Genomic DNA, 24,723 nt, shown 5'->3' on the forward strand with positions numbered 1-24,723 from the left:
AATCAAAAGATAAAAAAATCCAAATCACACACCAAAGATCAAAAGATGGTTGGAGGACTTTTAAAATTCCTTTGAGAGACTTGGAAGATCAAACTTTGACAAAAAGTCACCATGACAGATGGAAAATAAAAAATGTCAACATTTTTACATAAAAACTGATGATTTCTTTTAAAAAAGAGGATGCACTACAGAATATTAATATAAAAAAAATGTAAAACGTAATGCATGAATAAACTCCTAAACTACATAGATGGGCCAAAACATGGCTGAATGGCCAAAATATGATCTTTAATGTTTTTTTGTTTCGTTTTTTTTTGGTTTGCAGCCCACTGCTTTGAATCTCCATGTTGTGGTTCTGAAAAGGGAATTCTGGCAGAATTTCAGCAGAAGTCAGAAACAAGGTTGGCAGTAACTGAAGGGTAAGCTAAAAATAATGAGAAACACGAGTTTGAGTCCAAAGTCTTTTGTTTTTGCTTCATTAATGTTTAACAAGAGCGGCTCAGCAAATTACAAAGGATCACAAAAATGTGAAACGTTGATCGTAAATTTTATAATCCGGTGTGAAAATGTTTCCAATCGTTTAAAATGCTCCATGTAACTGAAATTATGATTAGTGAGAATTGAGGATCACTGCATGTTTGATTCTTTTGCAAATGACACAGATGTTTCCTGTTTCTCTAAAGCTGGTTAACATTATAAAAAATACAACAGCTGCTATTCGGGAGTTGTAAAGGCCTTCATTTAATCTCACATTTTCTTCAAGCCTGTCAAAAAAACAACTGTTTTAAGTAAAGGAAGGACATCTTTGAAGAGCCTTGGACAGGATTTAGTGCACATTGTAGCCCTGACATGTTTCTTTCTGTCAAGTTCTAAGTGGGAATCTGTAACCTGTGGCTCTGGAGTCACATGCGGATCTTTTATCCCTTTTTTGTTGCCCTTTGACTTTGAAAAACATTGTTAACATTCATTCATTCATCTTCTAAACCCGATTTCTCCTTTTTGGGGTCACGGGGCTGCCAGAGCCTATCCCGGTCACTCATGGGTGAAGGCAGGTGACACCCTGGACAGGTCACCAGTCTATCACATGGCCACAATCACACACCTATGCACACTCACACTCTAGAGACAATTTAGACTAACCAATTGACCTATAAAGCATGTTTTTGGACGGTGGGAGGAAGCCGGATTCCCCTGAGAAAACCCACGCATGCACGGGGAGAACATGTGAGGGTTTGCTAACAGTTTGAATAAATGTTGTTTTTGTAATTCTGGTTAACTGTTTTGTAAATAAAGTTTTGTCAATTATTTGGGATTTTTAACAGGTCAGATAACTGAGCCAAAATGATGCAAACAGGGCTGATCTACTGTCAGAATGGTTTATTGTTAGAAGAAGTTTAAAGCTTTTCTTATCTTCAGCTGCACAACCGCTTTAGTTGTATTTAATTGCAGTTACGTAACAGTTGTTGTTTTTTTAACTGAATTCTACACCAATGATGTCATGTATATATTTGATGATTGACGGAGAAAAAGTAGGAAGGCACACCAACAGTCATAATGATAGAAATACTATTTTTCATTGAAGAAAACCTGCATGTGCTTCTGTCAAAAGAAAAACTAGTTAACATTTTTGTATATAGAAACATATCACTATTCTAATGCAAACATTGTAATTTTTAAAAGCTTCATTTTATAAATGAATGGCTCACTGGCCACAACAGCAAGTAAATTGTATTTTTCTGAGCTGTGAGGCTTTGCGGCTGTCGCAGAGCTTTGGTCCGTGAGAAACTAACACAAATGTCTCTTAGTGTTAACGGTTCAAGACTCCTGTTGCAGGTAAGTAACGCAGTGGACTTTTAAGCATGTCTGTCAGGGGTCTATACTGCTGCATTGACACCCGATATGAACGTTTTAGTCACAGAAATTGGAGCAGGCATATGGAATTAGAAGAACTAAGTGACTTAAGTTTGTTCATGTTGAACATTCCTCATTTCAGATTCAATCATGGTGTGCCACAGGGCGCTAAGCTTGGTGCTCCATGTTTTACTTTTATATATGACCAAGCAAACTATTAAAATGGCAAAATCTCAATGACCTTGTGACTTTAGAATGGTGACAATGACGGGGCAAAAATGCATGTTTCAAACAGATTTATTTTTGTTATCAATATTAAAACAGCAGTTCTTTTAGGTGTGGTGCTATTACTAATGGAAAGCAGTTGCTACAAGTGTCTTTGAAATCCCAGACGAGCCGGCGTGCACATGCAAAGACGAAGCACAAAATTTGGAGGGGCTCATTAAATAATATTGGTTATTTTTTAAATGTTTAAATAATCTTATATTGATAAATTCTTTATCCTTTGTCAATTTTTGTCAATGTTGGCAGAGAGTTTTTACGCTGGACGCCCATTCTGACACAAGCCAGTATTTTCAAGATACAGCGAGACCCAGATAGGCAGCAGCGCAAAGGTTCTTGCCGAAAAGGGGCCGAGGGGTGGGACGTTGGCGCCAGTGTTCGGCAGCGGAGCCGCCATCAGTGTGTGAATGGGTCTGTGTGTGTAAAGTGCTTTGGGCCTTTGAGGAAGGTAGAAAGCGCTAAACAAGTATACGCTATTTACCATTTAAAGACACAAGCTAGATTTTAGCTGGGAACTACCAACCCAGCTTTCCTGCTTGCCAGTCCCGCAACCAGCCAACTGAGCCATCCAGCCTTTACATTCTTAACTTTAGTCAATAATTATACTAATATTGACGATTGATTGTATAAGAACTGGACTGAGTTGCCCCTCCCCCCTCGTGTTCCAAACAGGAAGTACTTACTAGCACCAAGAAGCCAAAATCTTAAAAACTTTAAAACAGCTATGAATTAGTCATTCTATATGTCAGAATAACCATTTTTGCACTGATACTTTTAATGTACAGTATCAGACATTTGATAAGACTCCAGAAGCCCCAGACATTTGAGCCTTTGACTCGTGTAACAAAGTGGCATTTGTTACTTGTGTGTGTCAACTTGTGTCCACCTGATTTTAGCTGTTTTTCTGCTCACCTAATTCCTCACCAGGGCATGTTTGAACAAATGTTTGTTAAGCTGCTTGGCAGCCATTTTGAATGTTCAGCTGAAACCAATTTGAAAGGGGTGTTTAGCTGTTAACCCCCGCATCCCTTCGGTAATGGTTTGAACCAATTGGCGCCAGCCTATAGAAGCTCAGGTGTTTGCTCCGTAAGGACAAGGTGGATGGAGTTTGTATTGAGAATCTGTTGGACTGTGAAAAATAAAACTGTTAACTCCATACAAACCAAGATCCAGACTGGTCACTTTAGCACAGCCGCTTCTGCTATTTTGTCACACTCTGTCTTTTCCAGTAGACATTGTTATCCACGTGACACCATCAGTCGGCTGTCCTCTGGATGCCGTCCCCTCTTGTCTTTCTAAACAATGTTTCACCACCATAGATAGGGCAGTCGATCCTCACCATTATTAACACCAGTCTGTTGAAGGGTGAGGTACCTGCAAGTTTCAAACATGTTGTTGTTAAACCCCTAAACCCATTGCCACTGACTGAGCAATCGGCACTGATCTTCACTGTCCATTTTTTTAAAAACTTCTTAAACCCCATTTTCATCATCAGGCATTTGACACTGTGAAAAAAAAGTGATAAAGAATTGAGGAGAGGACAAGTAAATCAGAATAGAGGACAGAATTCCAGTGCACCATACCTTTCCCAGCTTCTAACTTCTAGCAACCAACTAGCAACTTCAACATGTGTTAAAGTGTCTTTGAGCAAGACACTAAACGCTCTTAGTGGTTGAGGCTGGCTGTAGGCAGTGGAGCTGCCATCATTGTATGAATGTGTGATGGGACTTTGGACCGTCAAACAAGAAATAAAAGTGCTAAATACCAATTAATGTCCAGGGATAAACACTGAAGAAATATTGTATTTTTTAGTTCTCTTCTTTAGCCGCCTGTCATAAAAACCTTCTAGTTACTTCTATTTTAAAAGTCTGGAGGATTCCTGGTTATTCTTTAATTAAAATTAAGAAAGGGATATAGTAATTTATAATGAAGACACCTTTTAACAGATGAATGAACATGCAAATATTTGTACCTAAAGTTTATATTTCAAATTTAAAGACATTAATGGACTCACGACTGACATTTTGTTCTTTGTCTTTCCCATCAGTTAGGGGGGATGGGAGGTGTGGAAAGAGGTAGGGGGTTGTGTAGGTACAGGGAGGGGGGGAGCTTTTTAAAAATTGTTTTGTTTTTGTGTTTATTTTAATTTTCATGCTTGTTTTTATATTATTTATTTTGTTTTGTTTTAATGTAAAGCACTTTGTGTTAGACTTTTATGTTAAAAGAGCTTTATAAATAAAGTTCGATTTGATTTGATTTGGGAGATGCCTTTATTTTGAAGGCGTTATTACGTCACCTCCGGTCTCTCCTTCCTGCATCAAACAAACATTAGCTCCGCAGCAGCTCCAAGCTAGCCACTCGACCTGTGCGAAAAAACGGCCGTTGTCCGCCAGCATCAATGAGCCGCAGAAGGAACCGTGGCTCGGCCGAAGCCGGGCTGTCACCCGAACTCCGCGGTCCCTTCATCGACTTCTCTGGTTCTACGAGTCGCGGTGACGACGATTTTCTAGAACTGGAGTCCGACGAAGAGCTGCTGTGCTCGGTCAGCGACATCACCGAGCACCTGGGCAGAAACATCACGGTGGTTCTGGAGACGGCGCTGTCAGAGATCCGCAAGATGGTCAGCATCCGAATACGAGTCCTGAAAATGGAGCTGCTCGAGAAAACCCAGGAGGTGGACGCTTTAAAGGCCAAGTTAGACGCCGTCCAGAGGGACTCTAAAGACGCCCTCCCCGGTTTGACGACGGCCGCGGAGCTGGCCGCGGAGGCCGGCTTCAGGAAACAACACGACCTCAGCGGCGCATCCAAGCACAACAATAGCGACCCCCGGAGGGTCAAAGCCCCCCTTCCCGGGGTCAAGAAGGAGAATATCGATGCGATTTGCGATTATCTGATGAAGGACAAAAACTCAAAGGGCTGCGGTGACTCGGAGGACCAGGTCAGCCACGTGGATCATAAGCCAGAGCCGCATTCGCTCCACCTGTGGGCGGACGGCGGGATGAGCAGCTCCGGGCCCCCGCAGGGAGACGCGGAGGCCGCCACGGAGGACATCTTCAGCCTGCTGCCCTCCGGCAGCAAGAGGATGTACGAGTGCGAGTGGATGGCGCCGATGGATTACTCCTCTGTGCCGAAAGGTGGAGCAAACACAACATAAGGCTTAAGGCTTAAGGCTGCAGGGGGGGAAATAGTTAGTACGGGGTGACACGTGCCAAAATGGGGTTTCAGGGGTAAGGGATCCACTCCAATGAAAATCATGTCTTTGGAATTTTTAACACATTCTAGCAGGACACATGAGAAGAAATTTATGATTAAAACTACATTTCTGTATGCAAAGAGTTGGGAATCAGGAGCAGATAGAGAAAAATGCTGCTTAAAAAGAATGTAGTTGTTACATAAAAAGCCACAAGTCAGGATCTAAACTGTTTTTTTGTCACACCCCTCATGTGGGTGTGAGGGGCTGTAAGCTAGCGGCAGAGAGTGTGAACAGATTAAATGAAGGCAGGCTCACTCTGCACCAACGGTCCTATTTTTCTAATATACTCCTGCCGTTCTGCAGAAACTAGAAAACCACAGCTTGCTTGCGTTTGCCTAAAAACGGCAGTAACCCTTGTGCTATCCTAGGCACTTTAACATTGGTAGTTGGGTCATCTAGACCCACTAGACAGTGCTCTGAACCTTTATTCTTCAATGATTTGTGATCTTCACTGGTGTCCATGGATTACATGAAATCTTTCCACCTTTGTCCACCTTTGTCATGGTAGGGAGAACATGTAAATGGAAGGGTGGGGTCATCTAAGATAGCACAACAGATGACTGGGAACACTGAAAAAGATCAAAAGAGGAATGGACAGCTAGATAGCTCAGTTAAACGCACCTTGGAACCTGGATTCGATTTCCAGGGGGTGCGATGAACTGCCCAACTATGTGGCCACATGGGGGCCCAAGTCTATTCACGATGTGAACTCATTTGGTCTGTCAGTGCTGCAATCCATCCATCCCTATGTAAAACCAGAAACTTGCATTTGCATGTTGAAAGGTTTCCTGTACAAGCACTCTGTATGATGTAAATCAAAACAATTACAGTCAAGTCCTTATTTGTTTGCCAAGGTAACAAGTGACTAAGACGATGTTTAAAACTTAATAAAACAAGTGCCAAGAGTAATGATTAGAGCATTAGATCTTTACTTATAGATGTAATGTTTCATTGGAGCAGTTTTCGTCACATCCCATCAAAACAGGTGGTTTGGCAGAGATTTTTACGCTGGGGAACAGGGAAACCCAGACTTGGGGCCCCCTTCTGGCTACATAGCCAAGCAGATGCGTGAAGGGTCTTGATCAAGGACCCACACTGGATGAAGGTTATGCGGCCCAGGGGAAACGAACCCCGGTTTCCCATGTTCTAGTCCTACACGCAGCCAACTGAGCCATCCAGCTTCCCGCTGATTCACTATTTGAATAAAGAAATACTCAGAAATGCAATTTTAAGTGAGCTTTTCTGTATACATGTCCTCCATCATCATAAAAATGATAGAACATGTTAAAAACACCATTTTCATGTGAGTGGGTCTTTACACAACGCAACACTTGTTATAAAACCCTCAGACAAAAACTGGTTCATCCCCAGGACACAACTCCTAGCTGTAAACGGTCATTGAGTGAATTCTATCTACCCCTTGTGCTATCTTGTGGGGGCCAGATGACCCCACTCCCAACGTTTACATGCTTTGGTTAACGTCGGGAGTGGGGTCATCTGGCCCCCACAAGATAGCACAGGGGAAACTACATCACAAACTATAATGAACGGTACACTGGAGAAACCAATTTGGTACATGGGCATTCTTGAACGTGCATTTAGGCGACAATGAGGTGAGCAGGGAGGGGCTTCTTCTTTTTCTACTGTTTATTAGCACATGTCCCCCACCCCGGAAGAGGTTTGGTGCTAAATGTTGAAGCGGTACAAATTTGGTGAATCTTGGTCCAGGCCATTTCTTTCACAGCTCTGTTCCGATATAAGAAAGACTTGCACAAACTGCAATCGATAAGTTCTCCTTCATGGTCAATTTTCAAACGATTGGCACTTCTGTGAATGAAAAAGGAAGCCATCCAAACATCGTTTCAAAATCCAAGTCCCTGATTGGTCAAAGTTCAGTCTGGTTTAACGTTCTGTGTGCGATTTATGGCGGTACGTTTTGTACGTAGAGCCTGAAAAAGGTCTTAATGTGCGTAGCTGCACATGTACATGAGATTTTTGAATGCCAATAACGCGCATATATGCATGGTTTATAGAGTTTTTAGTGGAGGTGGTGTCTTGACCCCGCGTTGGCGGTGTGAACGTAGCTTCAGACATGCATGTTTGGTACACTTCCACCGGACCATTTCAAGGACATGGAGTAGTGCGTATGTTAGCTAGATAGAGAGGATGGTTTGAACAAGGACAGAAGAGATGAGATAAGATCAGACTTTATTTATCCCCCGATGGGGAATTCTTTTGTCTGCAGCAGCAAAGTGACATTCAGAAGGAAGTGATTGCAACATCTGTCTCTCATCCTCTCACTCCAACTGAGGACAAAGGACTCCTAATGACTAATAATAACCCTTATCGTGTTTTTCTATGAACTCCAAGATCACTGTGACCTGAAACCACTCATGTCCTTGAGTCATTCACTCATCATTATCCAGTCCAAAGTCCTCCCTTAGAGGAGCTTAGAAAACCACTTCATTTATTAGTTTATTTGAGAAACCTCAGATGCAGACAAAATTTCTTCATTTTCATCTTTTCTTCCCTATTCAAAGATTTAATCACAACAATATAGAAAGCCGCTTGTATGAATTTTTGTCTAGTTGTAATTTAGAAAATGCCCATTTAAACCCTGAAACGTTAGACAGGATGTACTGATAGTAGCCTCCAGTCACTTGATCAGACATTTTCACCCTCTGATGGCGGCAGAGCTGTTGTGCTCGGCGGCATTCAGAGCACCAGGAGTAACGTGAGGTCAGTGTTTTGCCCCAAAACACTTCACTACATGAGCGTACAGACAGGAAGGTCTGTAGGGGGGTAGTTATACTGCCAAGTGCAAAAGCCGGTCCTCCTCCAGGAAAATTAGAGCCCTTTTTTCCAGGCGTCTGGGATATTCTTTCAGCTGATTTGAAAGCAGTAGAGGAGGGGTATTAAGTACCGCTAGTTGGCAGTACTGGGTTTAAGGGGAAAACGAAAGCAAGACACCAAACTATGTTTGCTTCTAAAGAATTAAATATCACCGTTGTAGCATTTTATGTTGATAAAAGTTTTGCCAAATGAAGTATCGCAATATTGTACTGAATCGATATTTTCCTACAACCTTAGCAGAAACGTAACCAAAAGCTGCGGGAAACCTCACTAAGATTTTGTACCGTCAATAACGGTAGAATAACAGAAAGAAGAAAGTACTATTGACTGTAGACCGTGGCCGACATTACGTTTTTGACTTACGGGTCAAGTTAGATTAAAAAAATAATTAAAAAAAAACTACCGGTCAGGTATATTTTTTACCGGCCAAAATATTACATTATTTTACACAAAAAACCTCGTGTTTTATTTTATAAAATATTGTGTTGAATGCAAAAAGGGAGGAAGTCCCAACACATGTTAAACCTAAACTCCTTTTTTTTTAAGAGCCTTTTTTTCTATGTAGCCTAACTCCTTTATTGATTTTTAATCAGTCTTTGTTCTCTGCTTCTGCCGTTTTCCCAACATCAATAAAGTGGTGCTTCTGTTTTCCTTACATCAGCAAAACACTATGCAGACCCCCCCACGAGGAGAGCTCTTACCTGTAGTCTTAACCAGCTGAACATAATGAAAATTCTTTTTGGATTCAAATAAAAGTAATTCAGATTTTTTAACACGTCTTTAGGGTCATCTTTTTTGTAATTCTGCCTCCTGGTGATTAATTCTATGAAATCAAAGGTTTTGTCTTCTTACCATTATCTCACCGACAGTATCATGGGCGGGGCCTGGCTACCTTTAACCCTTGTGCTATCCAAGGCACTTTTTAAATGATTTGTGATCTTCACTGGTGTCCATGGATTACATGAAATCTTTCCACCTTTATCCACCTTTGTCATGGTAGGGAGAACACGTCAATGTAAGGGTGGGGTCATTTTGTCCCCACAAGATAGCACAAGGGTTAACCTCTTGCATTATCCTCAGATATTACCAAAACATTTGACCCTTGGGGTCAATCTGACCCCAGGGATTTTTGCCTCCACAAAATGATTGACATAATATGACCATCATCAGGTCAAACTTTCAGTTTTAGAGTTAGTGTATCTTGAAAATCTTTCATCCAAATCTTTTTCTAAGTCATGACTCTGACAGAATGAAGCATATTGACTGATGTTGGTGACCCCCCCCCCCCTTCCTCTTATAAACATATTTATTTACTTATTTTTATCTCCTTTTTTTGTAACGTATTTGTGGTTAGTCACTATAAAGTCTCACTCCTCTTTTGTTATCCGGGCTTGGGACCGGCAGGTGTGAGTACAGTAGGTCACTCAGGCACACACACCTTAATGGCTATGGTGTGGGAAAATTCTCATGAGAATATTGTTTCCCCCTCCCCTAATGTCACGTTAGCACCCAAAATGGAAAATTATGGTCCCGCTACTCACAACAAGGTAGACATGCTGCTAAGAGTGTGTCCCACCAGACACACAGTCAGCCATGTTGCAGACAAAGTCATTACTTCAACTCTTCATATACCGGTAACCATTAATTGAAAATATTGTACTTGAGATGATAATTCCAGAGGGGAGGCATATTCAGTTGGAAAGACTTGGATGTGAGCAACTCCCAAGCCTACATTGGCTCCCTGATTTTGGGAGGAGTTCACAAGTCAAGTTGTTTCCCACACCACGAAAAGTATAGAAGTTCTCGTGGGAATAGTTGTTTTCCCCACCCCCCTGTTATGTATCAACTCAAAAGTATCAAGTCTGTACCTGCAGGTGTGGGGATGTTGGGTCACACAGACAGACAGACAAGTTTTACACTGCTAAAACGGCCTGGGGTCAAATTGACCTCAGAGGAACACCAATGTGCATGCATTGGTGTGTTTTGCACATTGAAAAAAAATATCATGATCATTTCATGCTTACTGGTAATCAGTTGTCCCTGTCAAATTAGGAAAAATCATGAAATATGGTGTAAAAACAAAAAAGTCAACTATTATTTCTTGAATCATAAACATTTAATGGGGTCAAATTGACCCCAAGGATAATAGGAGGGTTAAGACCCTTGGCTTTACCTGGCTTTTCCGTGGATTTGTTGACCAATGAATTCAACAGTAGCTTCAGGCGACAGTCCAGAACCTCTGAGCTGTGGACAGAAATCCACACGTGGTTCTGTTTATTCTGAATGCGACAGGAAAAGATTATTAAAAAGTCGTTTATTGCCACTTAAAACTCTTGATTTGGTTTGTTATGAGCAAATATTGGAAATTAAACAACGTAAGGAAGAAGCATCGTCGTCATCGGCTGTAGCTTTTGGAACAGAAGTGATTAAATATGTGGTTGAAAAGTTTGTGACTGGACTAGTTGTGGTCTGGTTCAGCGTCATGGAGCTTAAATGGAGGATCAGAAGATTAAAATAAAACCCTGTTAGAACCGTTCAAATGAGTCCAGCACAAGAGGTCTTCAGCTCTTATCTGTTTGCTCAGCTGTTGAACAGGACAAGTTAAAAAAAGCAACTGCAATTTTACCACAGAACTGATTTACCAAACAAGCCTCAAGTCCCACACAACCTTTCAAAATAAATACAATGCTGGGATTTATAATTCAAGCATTAAAACAGTTGAATTCTGCTTAAAAATGTTAGCACTTTGGCTGCATTGAGCTTGGGAAGATAATATGATCTGCTCTGGTGATGCATCAGAGCTGAGACAGCCAGGCCGGAGAAATGTGCTGGAAAACAAAAAGCCATTACTCCCTCTGGCCTTAAGGGGGCACTGTTGTCTGTGAATTAAAGAGCTCCAAATCCTTTTATTTGTATTTTAGGAAACACAAACTCCTGAGGTATTGAATAAACTTTTTTTCAGTAAAAATGAATCTCAATGCATTGTATATTCTTAAATTAGAAAAACAAAACAATGTGATCTCTAAAGCAATCTCGCCTCCCCTCAGAGAACCACATTTAGAGAGTCCTGTCCATGTTTCAGTTTCCATCATAACACTCTTGGATCTTATTCTAATCTTATTTTGCCTTTGATTCACACATTCACACATTTTATGATCTCATCTTTCATCTTAAAGTACATTTCATTGGTTTTAGGTCACTTGTAGGTTTGTGGAATATATAATGTTTATATTTTGCTGGACAGGTACAGAAGTGTCTCATTTTCAGCCGTCTCCACCGTGTCTGCGGTCTCTCTGAAACCATGGTTTCCTGCTGTCTTTCCTTGCTAGTGCTGAAAGAACCCGCCAAGGAAAACGTTCAGCACAGTGACGTGGAGGATGGCGCGAGCGAGGACGAGCTGGCTGGCGCTGGAGGCGGTGGACCGGAGCAGATCCAGGCCTCCATCTCCCAAGTCCAGCCTGCAGAGTTTTCTATGGGACCCCAGAGCTCTCCTGGACATGCAGGGAGTCCTCTGGAGGGGACCGCAGACCCGCCAGAGTCAGGTATGAACCGCTCCAGGTAACTCGGACCCTGCCGTGTCAGAGGTGGGTCAACTTGAACAGAAATTTTCATTTTAGGCCTTTTGCAGCCTAGGTGAAGACTAAAGGTGGACTCACACCAAGATGTTTGGCCTTCAGACCGCTGTGATCATCCCGGCACCTGGGTTCGAGTGTCTGGACTGACTTGCTGTCCACAACCGGTGTGGTTTTCTGAAAGGATCAGGATAATTACTGAAAACTGTTAAACTCTTCAGTTTAAAGGTCAAATTATTTTAAGTTTGATTGAAAAAATGAATGGAAGTATATAAAGAAACTTGGGGGAAAGATTGTAGTGAGGCAGCATATTGAGCTTCACAAGCAGAAACTGCTGACGGTTTCAGGCTGGCCGCTGCCGCTTTTTAAACATTGGTTGTTCTAAATCTCAGACAGACATTTTTATATACAACCAACACTCCCCCTGCTGGCTGCTGCATGGTTTTCCTGTCTGCTGGTTCCTGGTGGATCTGCCTCAGCGCTCTGAGGAAATGACCTTTTGGGCTTTGCACTCCTGCGGTGAAATGTTCTGGTCAGGCCTTCTCCATAGATCCTCACAGTTTACTATCACAGTGCTCCAGAGATTTGTGATGTTAGGTTGGGAAGCCACCAAAAAGGTCTGTGGTGTAGTGTGTTTGGAGGAAAGTCTGAAGGTTTAAATGCGTACCAAAGACTTTTTTCTGTGACTAAAGCAAATGCAGACTCTTCTGTCTGTAACTACTGGAGGTAACGAGGAGATAATGTACACTTCTACTGTGTTTGATCGAGAAGAATGACGGCATTTTCACTCCGGAACCTAACAGCAGACTGAGCACGGGTCAGTCAGCAGTTATCCTGGAGCGACTTCACCCTAAAACGGGTCACTGGTGGCAAATTCCTCGATTCTTAGTGAGACATTTTATCAAATCACTCGCACACAGACACTAGGTCTCTCCTAGTGTTCTTGAACTCACCGAAAGCAGACAACTATAAAATTTGTCTCAGACTTTTGAATCAACTTGACTCGAAGTGACAGAGCAGGAGAGGAACAACAACTTGTGCGGACCAACATTCCAGAGGCCAAGATCCCCAACCGGGTCAACTCTACGCGAAGCAGGCGTGTTGCACTACATGAGGCAAATGGTGGTCACACCGGAGACTGACCGGCTTTCTGAGTCCCCAGACCCCCAATAAAACTAACCGACACGTTTCAGAGTGGCCTTTTATTGTGGCCAGTCTAAGGCACACCTGTGCAATAATCATGCCGTCTAACCAGCATGTTGATATGGCACATCTGTGAGGCGGTATGGATAATCTCAGCAAAGAAGACGTGCTCACTATCACAGAGATGGACACATTTGTGAACAATGTCTGATAGAAATTTTCTACAAACACAAAAGAACCATGTTTCAGATCTTTTGTTGCTTTTATGTTTTTCCTTCAGTTTATAATGACTAAGTGACAGCTGTTTATTTCCCAATAGAAGTCTATGGGATTCTGGCTTCTTAGAACCAGCAGGTACTTTCTGTTAGGAAGGGGTGGGGGGGCTCTCAGTCCAGTTCTGTTATACAGTCAGTCATGTAAACTGGGATAAAGCAGGAAAGGGTTGAAATTTGGCTCAGTTGGATTAAAGGTCAAGTAAATGGAAATAATCTGTCACAAATCTACAGCTTGTAGTTAAAAAAGAACACAATGAGCTGAACATGTTTGTAATGATCAGTGAAGCTGGACTAAGTCTAAGCATCGTTGTTAAACTAAGACTGAAAACCGGTCATAGAGTAAAACAGATTCGTTTCTCAGTCTTCCAGTTTTGGGGAACCATAAACATTGTAATAATATTCCTGTGAATAGTTTGAAACATGCTGGCGGTTAATGAGACAAAGACACCAGAGATGGGCCGGTACAATTTTTTCCGGCCAATACAGATAACCGATAAATATCCCCTGCAACTGTGGTTGATAGCCTTTCTTTGCAGATACAAAGCTTAAGTGTCTACAGTAACACAAAGTTTAGATTTCCTTTGTGTTTCTTTATTAGAAATGCACAACTTTTCTTTTACTGGACAAACATGTTGTACTCGACCTTTTTGACATAAAGCAAAGGATCTCAAAGGAACAAGTATCACTTTAAAACTTTAACTAAAAAAATATGTAAGCATTCAGACCATTTATTGAATATTGGACATAACTGTAAACCATAAGCTTCTCATTGCCAGGGATTAGGAACAACATGTATCTCTGTCAAAAATAACATTTTCCTGAAAACAGCCGATTACTGACTATGACTGTAAATCTTATAGGAACAAGTATACATTTAAAAATGAAGTGTTTCTGAAAACAGTCAGAAGAATATCTGTAGATTTTGTAAAATCGGACTGATACAGATAAACTCAGATTATGCAAATATCGCCCAATACCGATACTGGCACCGATATATCGCCCATCCCTAAAAGACACTATGTTAATTTATGAGCCTGACACACCTTTGATGTTAGACAGCACAGTATATGACTCTTGTTGTGTATTTGTGGGTTAAATGTAACAAAATTGGCACTGACAAACATTTGGTGAGAAAAAAACACCAAAAACAAGGACTACCATCAGCACAGATAATAAAACCTTCAAAAAGTTTCTGCATTCAGATTTAAGATCAAACTCAAGCTGTCATATTAAGACAAGTCTGAAGTCCTAAAATATATTTTCTCTTCATAAATTGGGAATAAACTGCTTTGAAAGAGCTTTTTAGGAAGCTTGTGTTTGTGCTTTCCAATGTAACACAATTGTGAAGAGAGCTTTTATTTTTACAGCTATCAGCCATGTGCTGGAGCTGAAGTATAACATAAGCAAAGTAACGTTGATCAAAAGTCCCAAACTTCAAATCAAGTCCTTGAGGTTGAGTGATTGGGTGCCACTCAAGTCCGAGTCCCAAGTCCAAGTTTTCATTTCTTCTCCAAGTATCAGACACTCGAGTATCTTACTGTCTGAAAAACTGGAAGAGTTTTCTCACGAGCACTTTGTACGTAGATGCCGAAATCAGCAGCTGGGAATCCGTGTGCAATCCGAGAGTACGGCGCCACCAAAGAGGGCCGGACGATCCGACAATGTCTCGAGGTTCTGCGGCTCCAAGTAAATGTCCGCACTGGACGCTCGACATCTTTTACAACCTGAAAAATGTGTGAGCCTACAACACATTTGTCATTTGGACAGAGACCTTTCCTGACTGGATCCAACAGATGTGGCTCAATCCAAAAACTACAGCTCCAGGTCCATCAGGGGAGAGCTTTGGGAGAACTTCCCTTCTTCCTCCGGATAGCCAGGTAAGTGTGAGGGAACTGGTTGTCAGAGTGCTGCCAACAACTGATTAGACTGACAAATAATAGTAATTTCATTGTTAATATGTCCTGTTATATTAGCTTTATGAGTCAAAATGATTCCTAAAACAGATTTTTCAAATACTTTCAACTGGATGTGGTCTGTTAGCGCTGTTGTTTGCATATGTGCAAGGAGGAACATAGATCAGAAACAATGACATTTCTCTGCTAATGGATCATATAGTGAGTAGATGAAGTCCTATTCATTTCTAATGGTTTTACTTTAGTCCCACAATACAAAAAAGGATTACTGGTGACCAAATAAAGTCCTAACAACCATCTAAATGATTAAAGTAAACAGCGGTGTATCAGAAAAGAAATGTTCTTTGTGATCATTACAATCATTGGTTTGTTTGTAGTAATTAATAATAAAATCTGTTTACTTGTAAAAATGGAGTTACACACTTGTGAGAGAACACTTAGAACCTGGACCAGAAGTACAGTTGTTTTGTTTTTAAGAAGACGTTTGTTTAAAAGTGCTAAAACTCTAAATGTTAACTACCGGTAATCCAAAACAGAACTAAAACAAATTGTTGCTTGCACCTAAAATCTGTGTGTGTTTTGGTATCACAAAACTCAGTGTAATCATTGTTGTTGTTTTAGGTTGCTGCTGGGGAAAAACGGAAGAGACGGAGATGCAAGTTCTGCAAGACGACCGCTGACGTCAAGACCAGCACGACCTGTTCAAAGTGTGGGAAGTTCATCTGCAGGAAGCACACTGTCATGAATTGTTACCCATGTGCTGTGTAGCTGCAACTCTGCCATCGTTTTGCATGTTTCTAAATTTTAATTGTTGCTCAACGTTTAGCGTCATGGTGTGGTATAGAATCACTCGAGTGCTGTGGAGGCCGAGGCACATACACTGGACTCATGTTCCACTTTTTTGCTGTTGTTTTGTCAATGTCTGCTTCAAAACATTGTTTAATAAAGTTTATTTGCAACACAAGTTCTCCTGCGTCTTTATTGACATGCGGTCAGCAGAACAGTTTGACCTGGAATTGAAGAACTGCATTGATTTTTTTCCAGTGGACAGTAATACGAATAAGAAAGGATGCTGTTTTTTGGAAAAACACCCACCTTTGCTTCATTAGATCACAATCAAAGAAGGCCAATACTGTAAAAGTTATTTATGAGATGTAAATAATGTTTATTAGGATTTGCTTTTCTTTCTGGCCCTTGGGATAAATATCATTGGGGTCAGTTTGACCCATACATAACCAAGCTTTCCCTTTGACAAAATGTGCCAGAAGAGTTCAAATGAGCACACTTTAGGAACCACATTGGACCTCTATTTGATTTAAAAATCACTCATGGTTTAAGACTCCAAAAATGTATAAAAGTGTTTTGAGTAGAAAAGTTCTTGTTCGTGGAGGCTGGGCTCGTATTTTCCCACTGAATCACATTCATAGCCCCCCCCCCCCGGTTGGGCTGCTGGGGAGGATCTGGTTCCCCTAACGATCACATGGTTCATGTTGGCAGCGGGCTTGTATCTCCTCCACCCCCCTGTGCACGTCCACGTGCACACTGTCACACTGTTCCCTGTCTGCTTTATCACTCCTCCTAACCAACAGTGCATTGATGGACAGATACGTTCCGCTCATCATCATCCGCTCAGAATTTCACTTTTGGATGTAATATTTGTCTTTCGTGCAGCATAAATGTCTCAGCTTAAAATCATAACCTATTCAAATTAGCAACTCGGCACTTGTATCACCTCACTTTCTCTCCATCTCTCACTTCTTTTCTCTTTTCTTCTCCCCCCCTAACACATTCCCCCCCTCTCTTTCCTCTGTAAAAAAAAAGGACATATATTTATTTTTTATTTATTTTTTTCGTATACTTTATTTATCCCTCAATGGGGAAATTCTTCTCCGCATTTGACCCATCCCCAGGGGGAGCGGTGAGCTGCAACTGAACTGCGCTCGGGAGGCAGTAGCGTTAAGGGCCTTGCCTAGGGACCCTCACTGGGTGATGTTAACTGCTCGTCATTGATATGGTAATTGCCCCCAGTACCATTGTTTCTTCCCCTCCGGGAATCGAACCCTGGATTCCTGCATGGTAGCCGCTCACCTTACCAACTGAGCTACTCAGCCGTTAAATTTAAATTTAAATTATTTGTTCCTTTTATGAAAATTGATGTTCAAATGTTTACATGTTTCTCTTACATATTGAACATTTTCATGATTGGAAGGGAGCAGAATTGAAACATTACATTTACATTTCTCACACCATCACCTGTGCTCAGATTTCACAATGTACAGTTCCACTACACAGTAAATACATTCCATTCATTTAATACATACATTCCAAAAATTGCATTCAACAGTCAAGTTTGTACGAACTAATTTGTTTAGCTTTATACATGCGTTTAAATTTAATAATATTTTGACAACTTTTTAACTGATTCTCCTGGGAATTCCACATTTTTACCCCTGCTATAGACAAACACTTTTGCTTTAATGTTGTTCGAGCAATCTGTTGATTGAAATCAAATTTTCTCCTATGATTTTCTTCTCCTGTGGTAAAAATAAAAAGCTTTTGTAGGTCTTCTGGTAAATCTCTGTTTCTGGCTTTAAACATAACTAATAAGGTCTGCAATTCAATTCAATTTTTTATTTTTAATAAGCCTGACTTAATAAAAAGTTCATTTGTGCGATCTCTAAAATTAGCTTTGTGAATAATTCTAATAGCTCTCTTCTGTAATAGAATAAAGGGCCTTATATTAGTTTCATATGTATTTCCCCACACTTCAATACAATATGTAAAATAAGGTAAAACCAAAGAGCAATATAACATGTGCATAATATGACATGGTAAAACATATTTAGATTTGTTCAGAACAAAAAGGCTCTTGGCTACTTTATTTTTTACATAAAATATATGAGATTTCCATGTTAATTTGTCGTCCAACATAACCCCTAAAAATTTAAATTCGGACACCTGTTCTATTTTTATGTTGTCAATGGACAAAGTCACTTCTGTTCTGTTTTTATTACCAAATACCATAAACTTTGTTTTTGTTAGATTCAAAGATAGTTTATTGTAGTCAAACCACATTTTGAGTTTTATCATTTCCATTTCAATACTTTTAGCTAAGGTTTTCAGATTATCCCCAGAACAGAAAAAATTAGTATCATCAGCAAATAAAACAAACTGTAACAACTTAGAAATATCACAAATATCATTTATATATATAAAATAAAAAGTTTAGGTCCTACAATTGAGCCTTGTGGGAGTCCACAAATAATATTCATAAGATCAGTCTTCTTACCTCCAAACTGCACATATTGTTGTCTGTTTTTTAAATAAATGGTGAGCCAGTTCAGGGCGATTCCTCTAACCCCATATGCATATAATTTAGAAATCAAGATAGAATGATCTATGGTGTCAAAAGCCTTCTTTAAATCCATGAAAACTCCTATTGTGTATTTCTTTTTGTCAATTGCTGTTGAAATTTCTTCAACTATTTTCATTATAGCCAAACCAGTGGACCTATTAGAACGAAACCCAAACTGATTCTCACTTAAAAATTTATTTTTTTCAATAAAGCTGTCTAGTTTGTTAACAAACAACTTTTCTAAAACTTTAGAGTAATGATACTGGTCTGTAATTATTAAAAGTATGTCTGTCTCCATTTTTAAAAAAAGGAATAACTTTAGCTATTTTCATCTTCTCAGGAAAAATTCCTAATTTAAGTGAAAGGTTAAAGATATGATGTAGTGGTTTTACAACACAATCTATGGTCATTTTTATTAATTTCATGTCAATCCCGTCACTGTCCTTTGAGGTCTTGTTTTTTAGTTTGTATACTGTAGTCAAAATGTCATTTTCAGTCACATCAGATAAATACATAGATTGGGAAATCCAATTTTTATTTTTAATAATATCTTTTGATTGTATATTGCATGTAATAGTTTCTGCTAAATTGGGTCTTATATTTACATAAAATGAATTGAATTCATTTGCCATGTCCTCTTGCTTTTTGATGACCACATTGTATTTAAGGAAGAAGTGAGGTCGTTCTATTGATCCTGACTTATTTCCTATGACCTTATTCAGAATATTCCACGTAGCCTTTAAGTTATGTTTATTTTCATACAGAATCCTATGATAATATTTCTTTTCAGCTTGTCTCAATACATTTGTTAACTTGTTTTTGTAAACCTTATAACGTTTTTCAGCTGCTGCTGTTCTTAAGTTTAAAAAGTCCTTATAGAGTTTGTTTTTCTTTTTACAAGCATTCTGTAGGCCCTTTGTTATCCAGGGTTTTCTTTTATTTTTAGATTTAGGTCTACTTAGAACTTCTGGACAGTGTCTATTGTAAAGATCTAAATAACATTTCAGAAAAGCCTCATATGCACCGTTTACATCATTTGTATAATTTCATTCCAGTCTTGATTTATGAGATCATTTCTGAAAGCGTTCAGAGTTTCATCATTCCTTATTCTCTTGTATATTTGGTGGATTTCTGCTGACTTTTTTTGCAACCTGGAGTCAAATATAGCAAAGACAGGCAAGTGATCGCTTATGTCATTAATTAATAACCCACAATTTCTTTGAGTTTCCAAAATATTGGTAAAAATGTTGTCTATTAAAGTTGCACTAGTTGTTGTTATTCTGCTAGGCTTTGTAATCAAAGGATACAGTCCTTTACTGTATAATGAATCGAAAAAATCAGATGTTTGTAAATGTGAATCTAGCTTTATGAGATCTATATTGAAGTCTCCACAAATTATTAATTGTTTATGATGGTTTAGATTACTTAACATATCTTCTAAATTTTCCTTAAAAGTTTCAATTTTTGATCCTGGTTTCCTATATACACATCCAACAGTCATATTTTTGTTTTTTTGTAACTCTATTTCCACAGCAACACTTTCCATTAAATCATCAATAGTAGATGTCATGCATTTTACCGGTTGCCATTTTAAACCGTTGTCAATATAAAGGGCAACTCCCCCTCCAATCCTATTTGTTCTGCTATTGAAATACAAATCATAACCTTCAACTTTCAAATTATTTTCCTTCCCTTTAATTATCCATGTCTCTGACAGAGCAATTACTTTAAATTTTCCTTTAAATGTGTCCAAAAAAGATTTAATTTTATCAAATTTTCTTGGTAGACTTCTACAATTGAAATGAATAGAAGTCTACCAAGAAATTTTGATAAAATTAAATCTTTTTTGGACACATTTAAAGGAAAATTTAAAGTAATTGCTCTGTCAGAGACATGGATAATTAAAGGGAATTTAAAAACATAAAATGTAACAAATAAATAAAAAATAATAAACAAAAAAGTTTTTTTTTATACAAATATACACCCTGGTTATCCAAATAGACACAACCTCTTTTTGTGATAGTAAAACAAAACCTGTCCAACACAATTGGCCTTCAGCTCTCATCTGTTCGCTCAGTTGTTGGACAGAACAAGTAAAAAAAAAAAGAAAATCCACATGGAGGTCAAAGGTCTTGCTCAGGAGCCTGCAACAAACCTGCTACAAGGTTTCAATTCAACCAGTTCTGTTGGAAACGAGAATTTTAGCCTGCATTCCATCAAACGTATGGAATGCATTTGTGCATGAGTGCACAATTGGTTCCAAGGGAGAATGTAATGCATGAGTACTTCAAACTACTGGAGTAAGAGAGAAATATTAAACTGGTTCAAGAAATTATTTGGAGAGAAATTGACTTTTGGTGTGTTGTGTAGTTACTTCTAGAAATGCAAAAATTCCATCTAACATCAGGTCTACATGTCAAACGCGTATGGTGCAACATTTAAGAAGGATTTATTATTTAGTGTTTTAGTACATCACACCAGGCTGAGTATAATCCAACTGAAGGCTTTTCTTCATTACTACTTCTTATTAGCAAATTAAAAGAAGTCATTTTTCTGATTTTCGTTTGCTCAAAGTGAGGTTTAAGCCATTTAGCAGTTTCTGCAGAGCAGCAGAAGTTCATTAGAGATTAGTCTCTAAGTTGTGGGTGGTACTGTTGGTGCGGGGTCCGTCCTGTTGCTGAGAGCTTTCTGTTTACACCCTCTCCTGATATCTTACAGCCCCTCACAAAAATGGCGAGCAATCTTGGAGCTATCCAGCCGTACAGCTTTGAGCCAGATGTTAGCTCAGACAAGGAAAACCAAGACGTTCATGGATCTGTTTGTCTGCAAATGGGGCGGAGCAGGAAGCTTGTGGCTCGCTGACTGTAGTTCCTACATCACAAAAACTATCTCTTTCAAATGACAGTTTTTTTCTGTCCCCCTTCTCACAACAATTTGAATAAAGACAGACTCAGAAATGCACTTTTGAGCTTAATTTTCTTTATATATGTCCTCCATCATCAGGGAAATCCTACAAGAACGTGTTAAAAACTCCAAATACTTGATTTTTTTTAAATCAAAGTTGGTCTTTAAAGCATGGAGAACAATTTAACTGATCTTCAGATGTTAAGCTTTGCCTTTGACTTAGAATAGCAATCATTTTGTCATGTGTGTTCAGATTTACTCTGATGTTGACTCCACCTGTGCAGTTTTTAACGCCGTCATGTCTGCTGTTTCAGGTCAGCAGTTTACGGGACACCCCTACATCTGCTCGCTGTGTGGAACCTTCTGCCCCGACTCTCTGTACCTGGAGGAGCACATCAGGCTGATACACGCTGACAATCCGGCTCTAAATGAGCTGCAGTCCACCTCCGATGCTGTGGGAAATGGTAGCGGGGGCGACAACAGCGGCAGCTCAGGGGCGGGCCAAGGAGGCGGACCCACAAAGAAGGAGCTCAAGATTGAGGGGGGGTACGAATGCGGGGACTGCGGCCGGCATTTTAACTATCTGGGCAACCTGCGGCAGCACCAACGCATCCACACGGGGGAGAAACCCTTCATGTGTCCGGAGTGTGGCGAGAGATTTCGCCATGCCGCCCGCCTAAAAAGCCACAGGTTGGTGCACAGCGGCGCTCAAAGCCCCTTCCCGTGTCCGCAGTGCGGCAAAGGTTTCTCGGTTCTGTCCGGACTCAAGAGACACCAAAGGGTGCACACAGGCGAGAGCCCGTATGCCTGCCCCCAGTGCGGCCGGCGCTTCAAAGAGCTGGGTAACCTCTACACCCACCAAAGGATCCACAGCGGCGCCACGCCCTACTACTGTCAGCAGTGTGGGCGGAGCTTTCGCCACCTGGGTACCTACAAGAGCCACCGCTGCATCCCAGCACAGTCATAAGCCAGTTCAACGGGCCATGCTGCTGCTCTGGGACTGCCAGGGCAGTGGGAGCCGAGGGTCAAGAGGAGAACGGGACCGGAAGTGCAGCTGAAGCATCAGACTTGACGCTCCCCTCCTGCTGCTGATGCGGACTTTGAAAAGGAAATACGATGGCTGCATTTACACCGTTTTAAGGAACTGAACTCTGCCAAAACTTCTTGTGGGTTTACTAAAGTGAAAAGGGTTCTGTCGGGAGGTCGAGGCAAATGGGAGTTTTTTTCTGAGCTTCTGTTCTGGCATGTAGCAACATGACCAAGTCTCCCAGTGACCTCCATGAGTGTCATAGCAGGAACAAAAACTAAAAAGCCCAGCAGTCGATTTCCACAGAGAAGAGCGACTAAAGCTACATTCACACTGCGGGCCGAAACGACCCAATTCAGATTTTTTTTGCCCCTATGTGACCTGTATCTGATCTTTTCCTGACAGCCTGGATGACACAGATCCGATCTCTTCAAATGTGACCCAGGCCACTTGTGTGTGTGGTTCTGAATCCGATACGTAACCGATCTTTTTTAATGTGACCTCCATCTGAACGGCCAGGACGTTGTCGATACGCTACAAATGTCGTAATTCTGCGTTGAAGTAGGCGGGAACGAGAACGTAAACACCAACGATGCTGCTGAGACCAGTCAGTGGAAGGGAAACAAGGTCAACGATTTCATTAATATTTGGGGTGACAGCTCTATCCAGGCCAAACTCCAGGGCTGTTATTGCAACCGGGCGGTTTTTGAAAAAATTTCCAGCGAAATGGCCGAGCGTGGTGTTGAACCCTTCCCGCCATTACTTTTTTTCCTTTTCTGACTGTGGTCAGAAGCGCGGGGGAGACCTTCTCCTCCTCCGGGGTTCACTTCCCCGTTCGGACCCTCAGATTCTTCAGAACGGGTTAATAAAGAGTCATTTATTCTGGGAGAAACCTTCTTTTATTACCGTTCTCCTTCCTCCGTAACACACAACATGAATGTGCGCCCCCAACACACTTCCGCTGCCCCCTCTCACTCCCTCCTGCACTGCACGCACTCTCTCTTCTCTCTTACACACACATACACATCCACATTCCACAACAGTGGGTACAGACCTCCTGATCCTGGCTCTATTGCCTTCTTAAAATGAGAAGATTGTTATTGTGCTGGCTCCTTTGTGAAAATAAATTTAATACTGCAAAAAGAGCTTTGTTGGTCTGTTAACAACACTGTTGTTGACATCCATTGTTAACGTTAGCTACTTCCGCAAACAACGAGTGGTGTTGTTCACTGTTGAACACTCTTCTGCGCATGCGGGTCACTTCTGGGTCATTTCACGGTCACACAGGAGATCACAAAAGTTCGCATTTAATTGGAAATGTGAACGGCCTTGAAAAAAATCAGATTTTTTTCAAAAAAATCGTAAATGAAAAGCGAGCTGAGATACATGTGAGGCAGACGAGATCAGAAACCCAAACTGTTGCTGTGAGTGTCGATGCTAAATGTTACTCCTGTGTGTGTGTGTGTAAGCATGTCAGACATGGAGTGTCTCCTTGTGGAACACATTAAGGTTCTCAGTCTTTCTGTCTTCAAGCTGCAAAGTTTCTAGATTATTCTTTAAGGGTACATTCACATTGGCAGGTTTGATCCAATCCAGTTTTCCTTGGATAATATGACTTTATGTTGCTTTTTTTTGCAAGTTAGGGAGCTTACCGACACTCCAGTGAAGACTAAACCAATGAACCTCGATCTGCTGGAGAAAAGCGCTCAGTTCATTTGCTAATAGACTCTGGTGAGGTTAATTAAAGCTGGTACAGAGCACACTGGTATTTGATGGGCGTTCAAGAATGCGCTAACCTTCAGTGTACGATGTTCACACTGGACTTTTGCTACCCAATACTAGCGCAGTACTCACTGTTTGAAGTGCTTTGGTGTCAAATGTCAAAGCGGTGGAAATCTTGCGAACCTTGCTCCAGACTTTTGCTTTCACAGCTCTGTTCCGACATATGAAGGACTTAGTGTCAAACCGCAATTAATAATTCCTCTTTCATGATCAATTTTCAAACGGTTGGCACTTCCATGATTAAACGGGATGCCACTACGTCACTACCAAGTCACTACCAACTCAAAGTCTCTGATTGGTCAAAGTTCCACCAGTTTATCTTTCAACGCGTGTTCAATAGCCGCGCCGTTTGTACGTAGCATCAGAGAATAAATGACAGTGAGTAAAAGTGATAAAACCAGTTTTCAGAGCAAATGTGAAGATGTGTGAATCACAAAAGCTTGGTCTTTCAGTAAGTGTGTTGCACTAAGAAGGTGCAAGAGCTCATCATTCTGGAAGAGCAGGAGGACTAGC

The 24,723-nt window shown here is 40.7% G+C and overlaps 1 protein-coding gene across 2 annotated transcripts; it reads left to right on the forward strand.

The window, feature by feature from the left end:
* The first annotated feature begins 4,420 nt into the window (after nt 1–4,420).
* On the forward strand, nt 4,421–23,074 carry LOC101160108 (zinc finger protein interacting with ribonucleoprotein K). Of its 2 annotated transcripts, XM_023966143.1 has the most exons (5): nt 4,437–5,267; nt 11,569–11,781; nt 14,814–14,915; nt 14,997–15,106; nt 15,764–16,106. In XM_023966143.1, exons 1-5 carry the CDS (start codon nt 4,532–4,534, stop codon nt 15,908–15,910), a joined length of 1,308 nt encoding a protein of 435 aa, XP_023821911.1. In that variant the 5' UTR covers nt 4,437–4,531; the 3' UTR covers nt 15,911–16,106. The 2 variants fall into 2 exon arrangements, with proteins under 2 accessions (XP_023821910.1, XP_023821911.1); XM_023966142.1 differs by lacking the exons at nt 14,814–14,915; nt 14,997–15,106; nt 15,764–16,106 and adding an exon at nt 21,716–23,074 and having other exon boundaries at nt 4,421–5,267.
* Nucleotides 23,075–24,723: the final 1,649 nt, after the last annotated feature.

The sequence above is a fragment of the Oryzias latipes genome, chromosome 18 (assembly GCF_002234675.1).
Source record: "Oryzias latipes chromosome 18, ASM223467v1".
Lineage (NCBI taxonomy): Eukaryota > Metazoa > Chordata > Actinopteri > Beloniformes > Adrianichthyidae > Oryzias > Oryzias latipes.

Bases quoted from the DNA above. Each gene is read 5' to 3' on its own strand.
- LOC101160108 (XM_023966142.1), top strand. From the start codon at position 4,532: ATGAGCCGCAGAAGGAACCGTGGCTCGGCCGAAGCCGGGCTGTCACCC. The intron at 5,268-11,568 runs GTGGAGCAAACA...TTTCCTTGCTAG, and splicing joins TTACTCCTCTGTGCCGAAAG to TGCTGAAAGAACCCGCCAAG. The intron at 11,782-21,715 runs GTATGAACCGCT...CTGCTGTTTCAG, and splicing joins CGCAGACCCGCCAGAGTCAG to GTCAGCAGTTTACGGGACAC.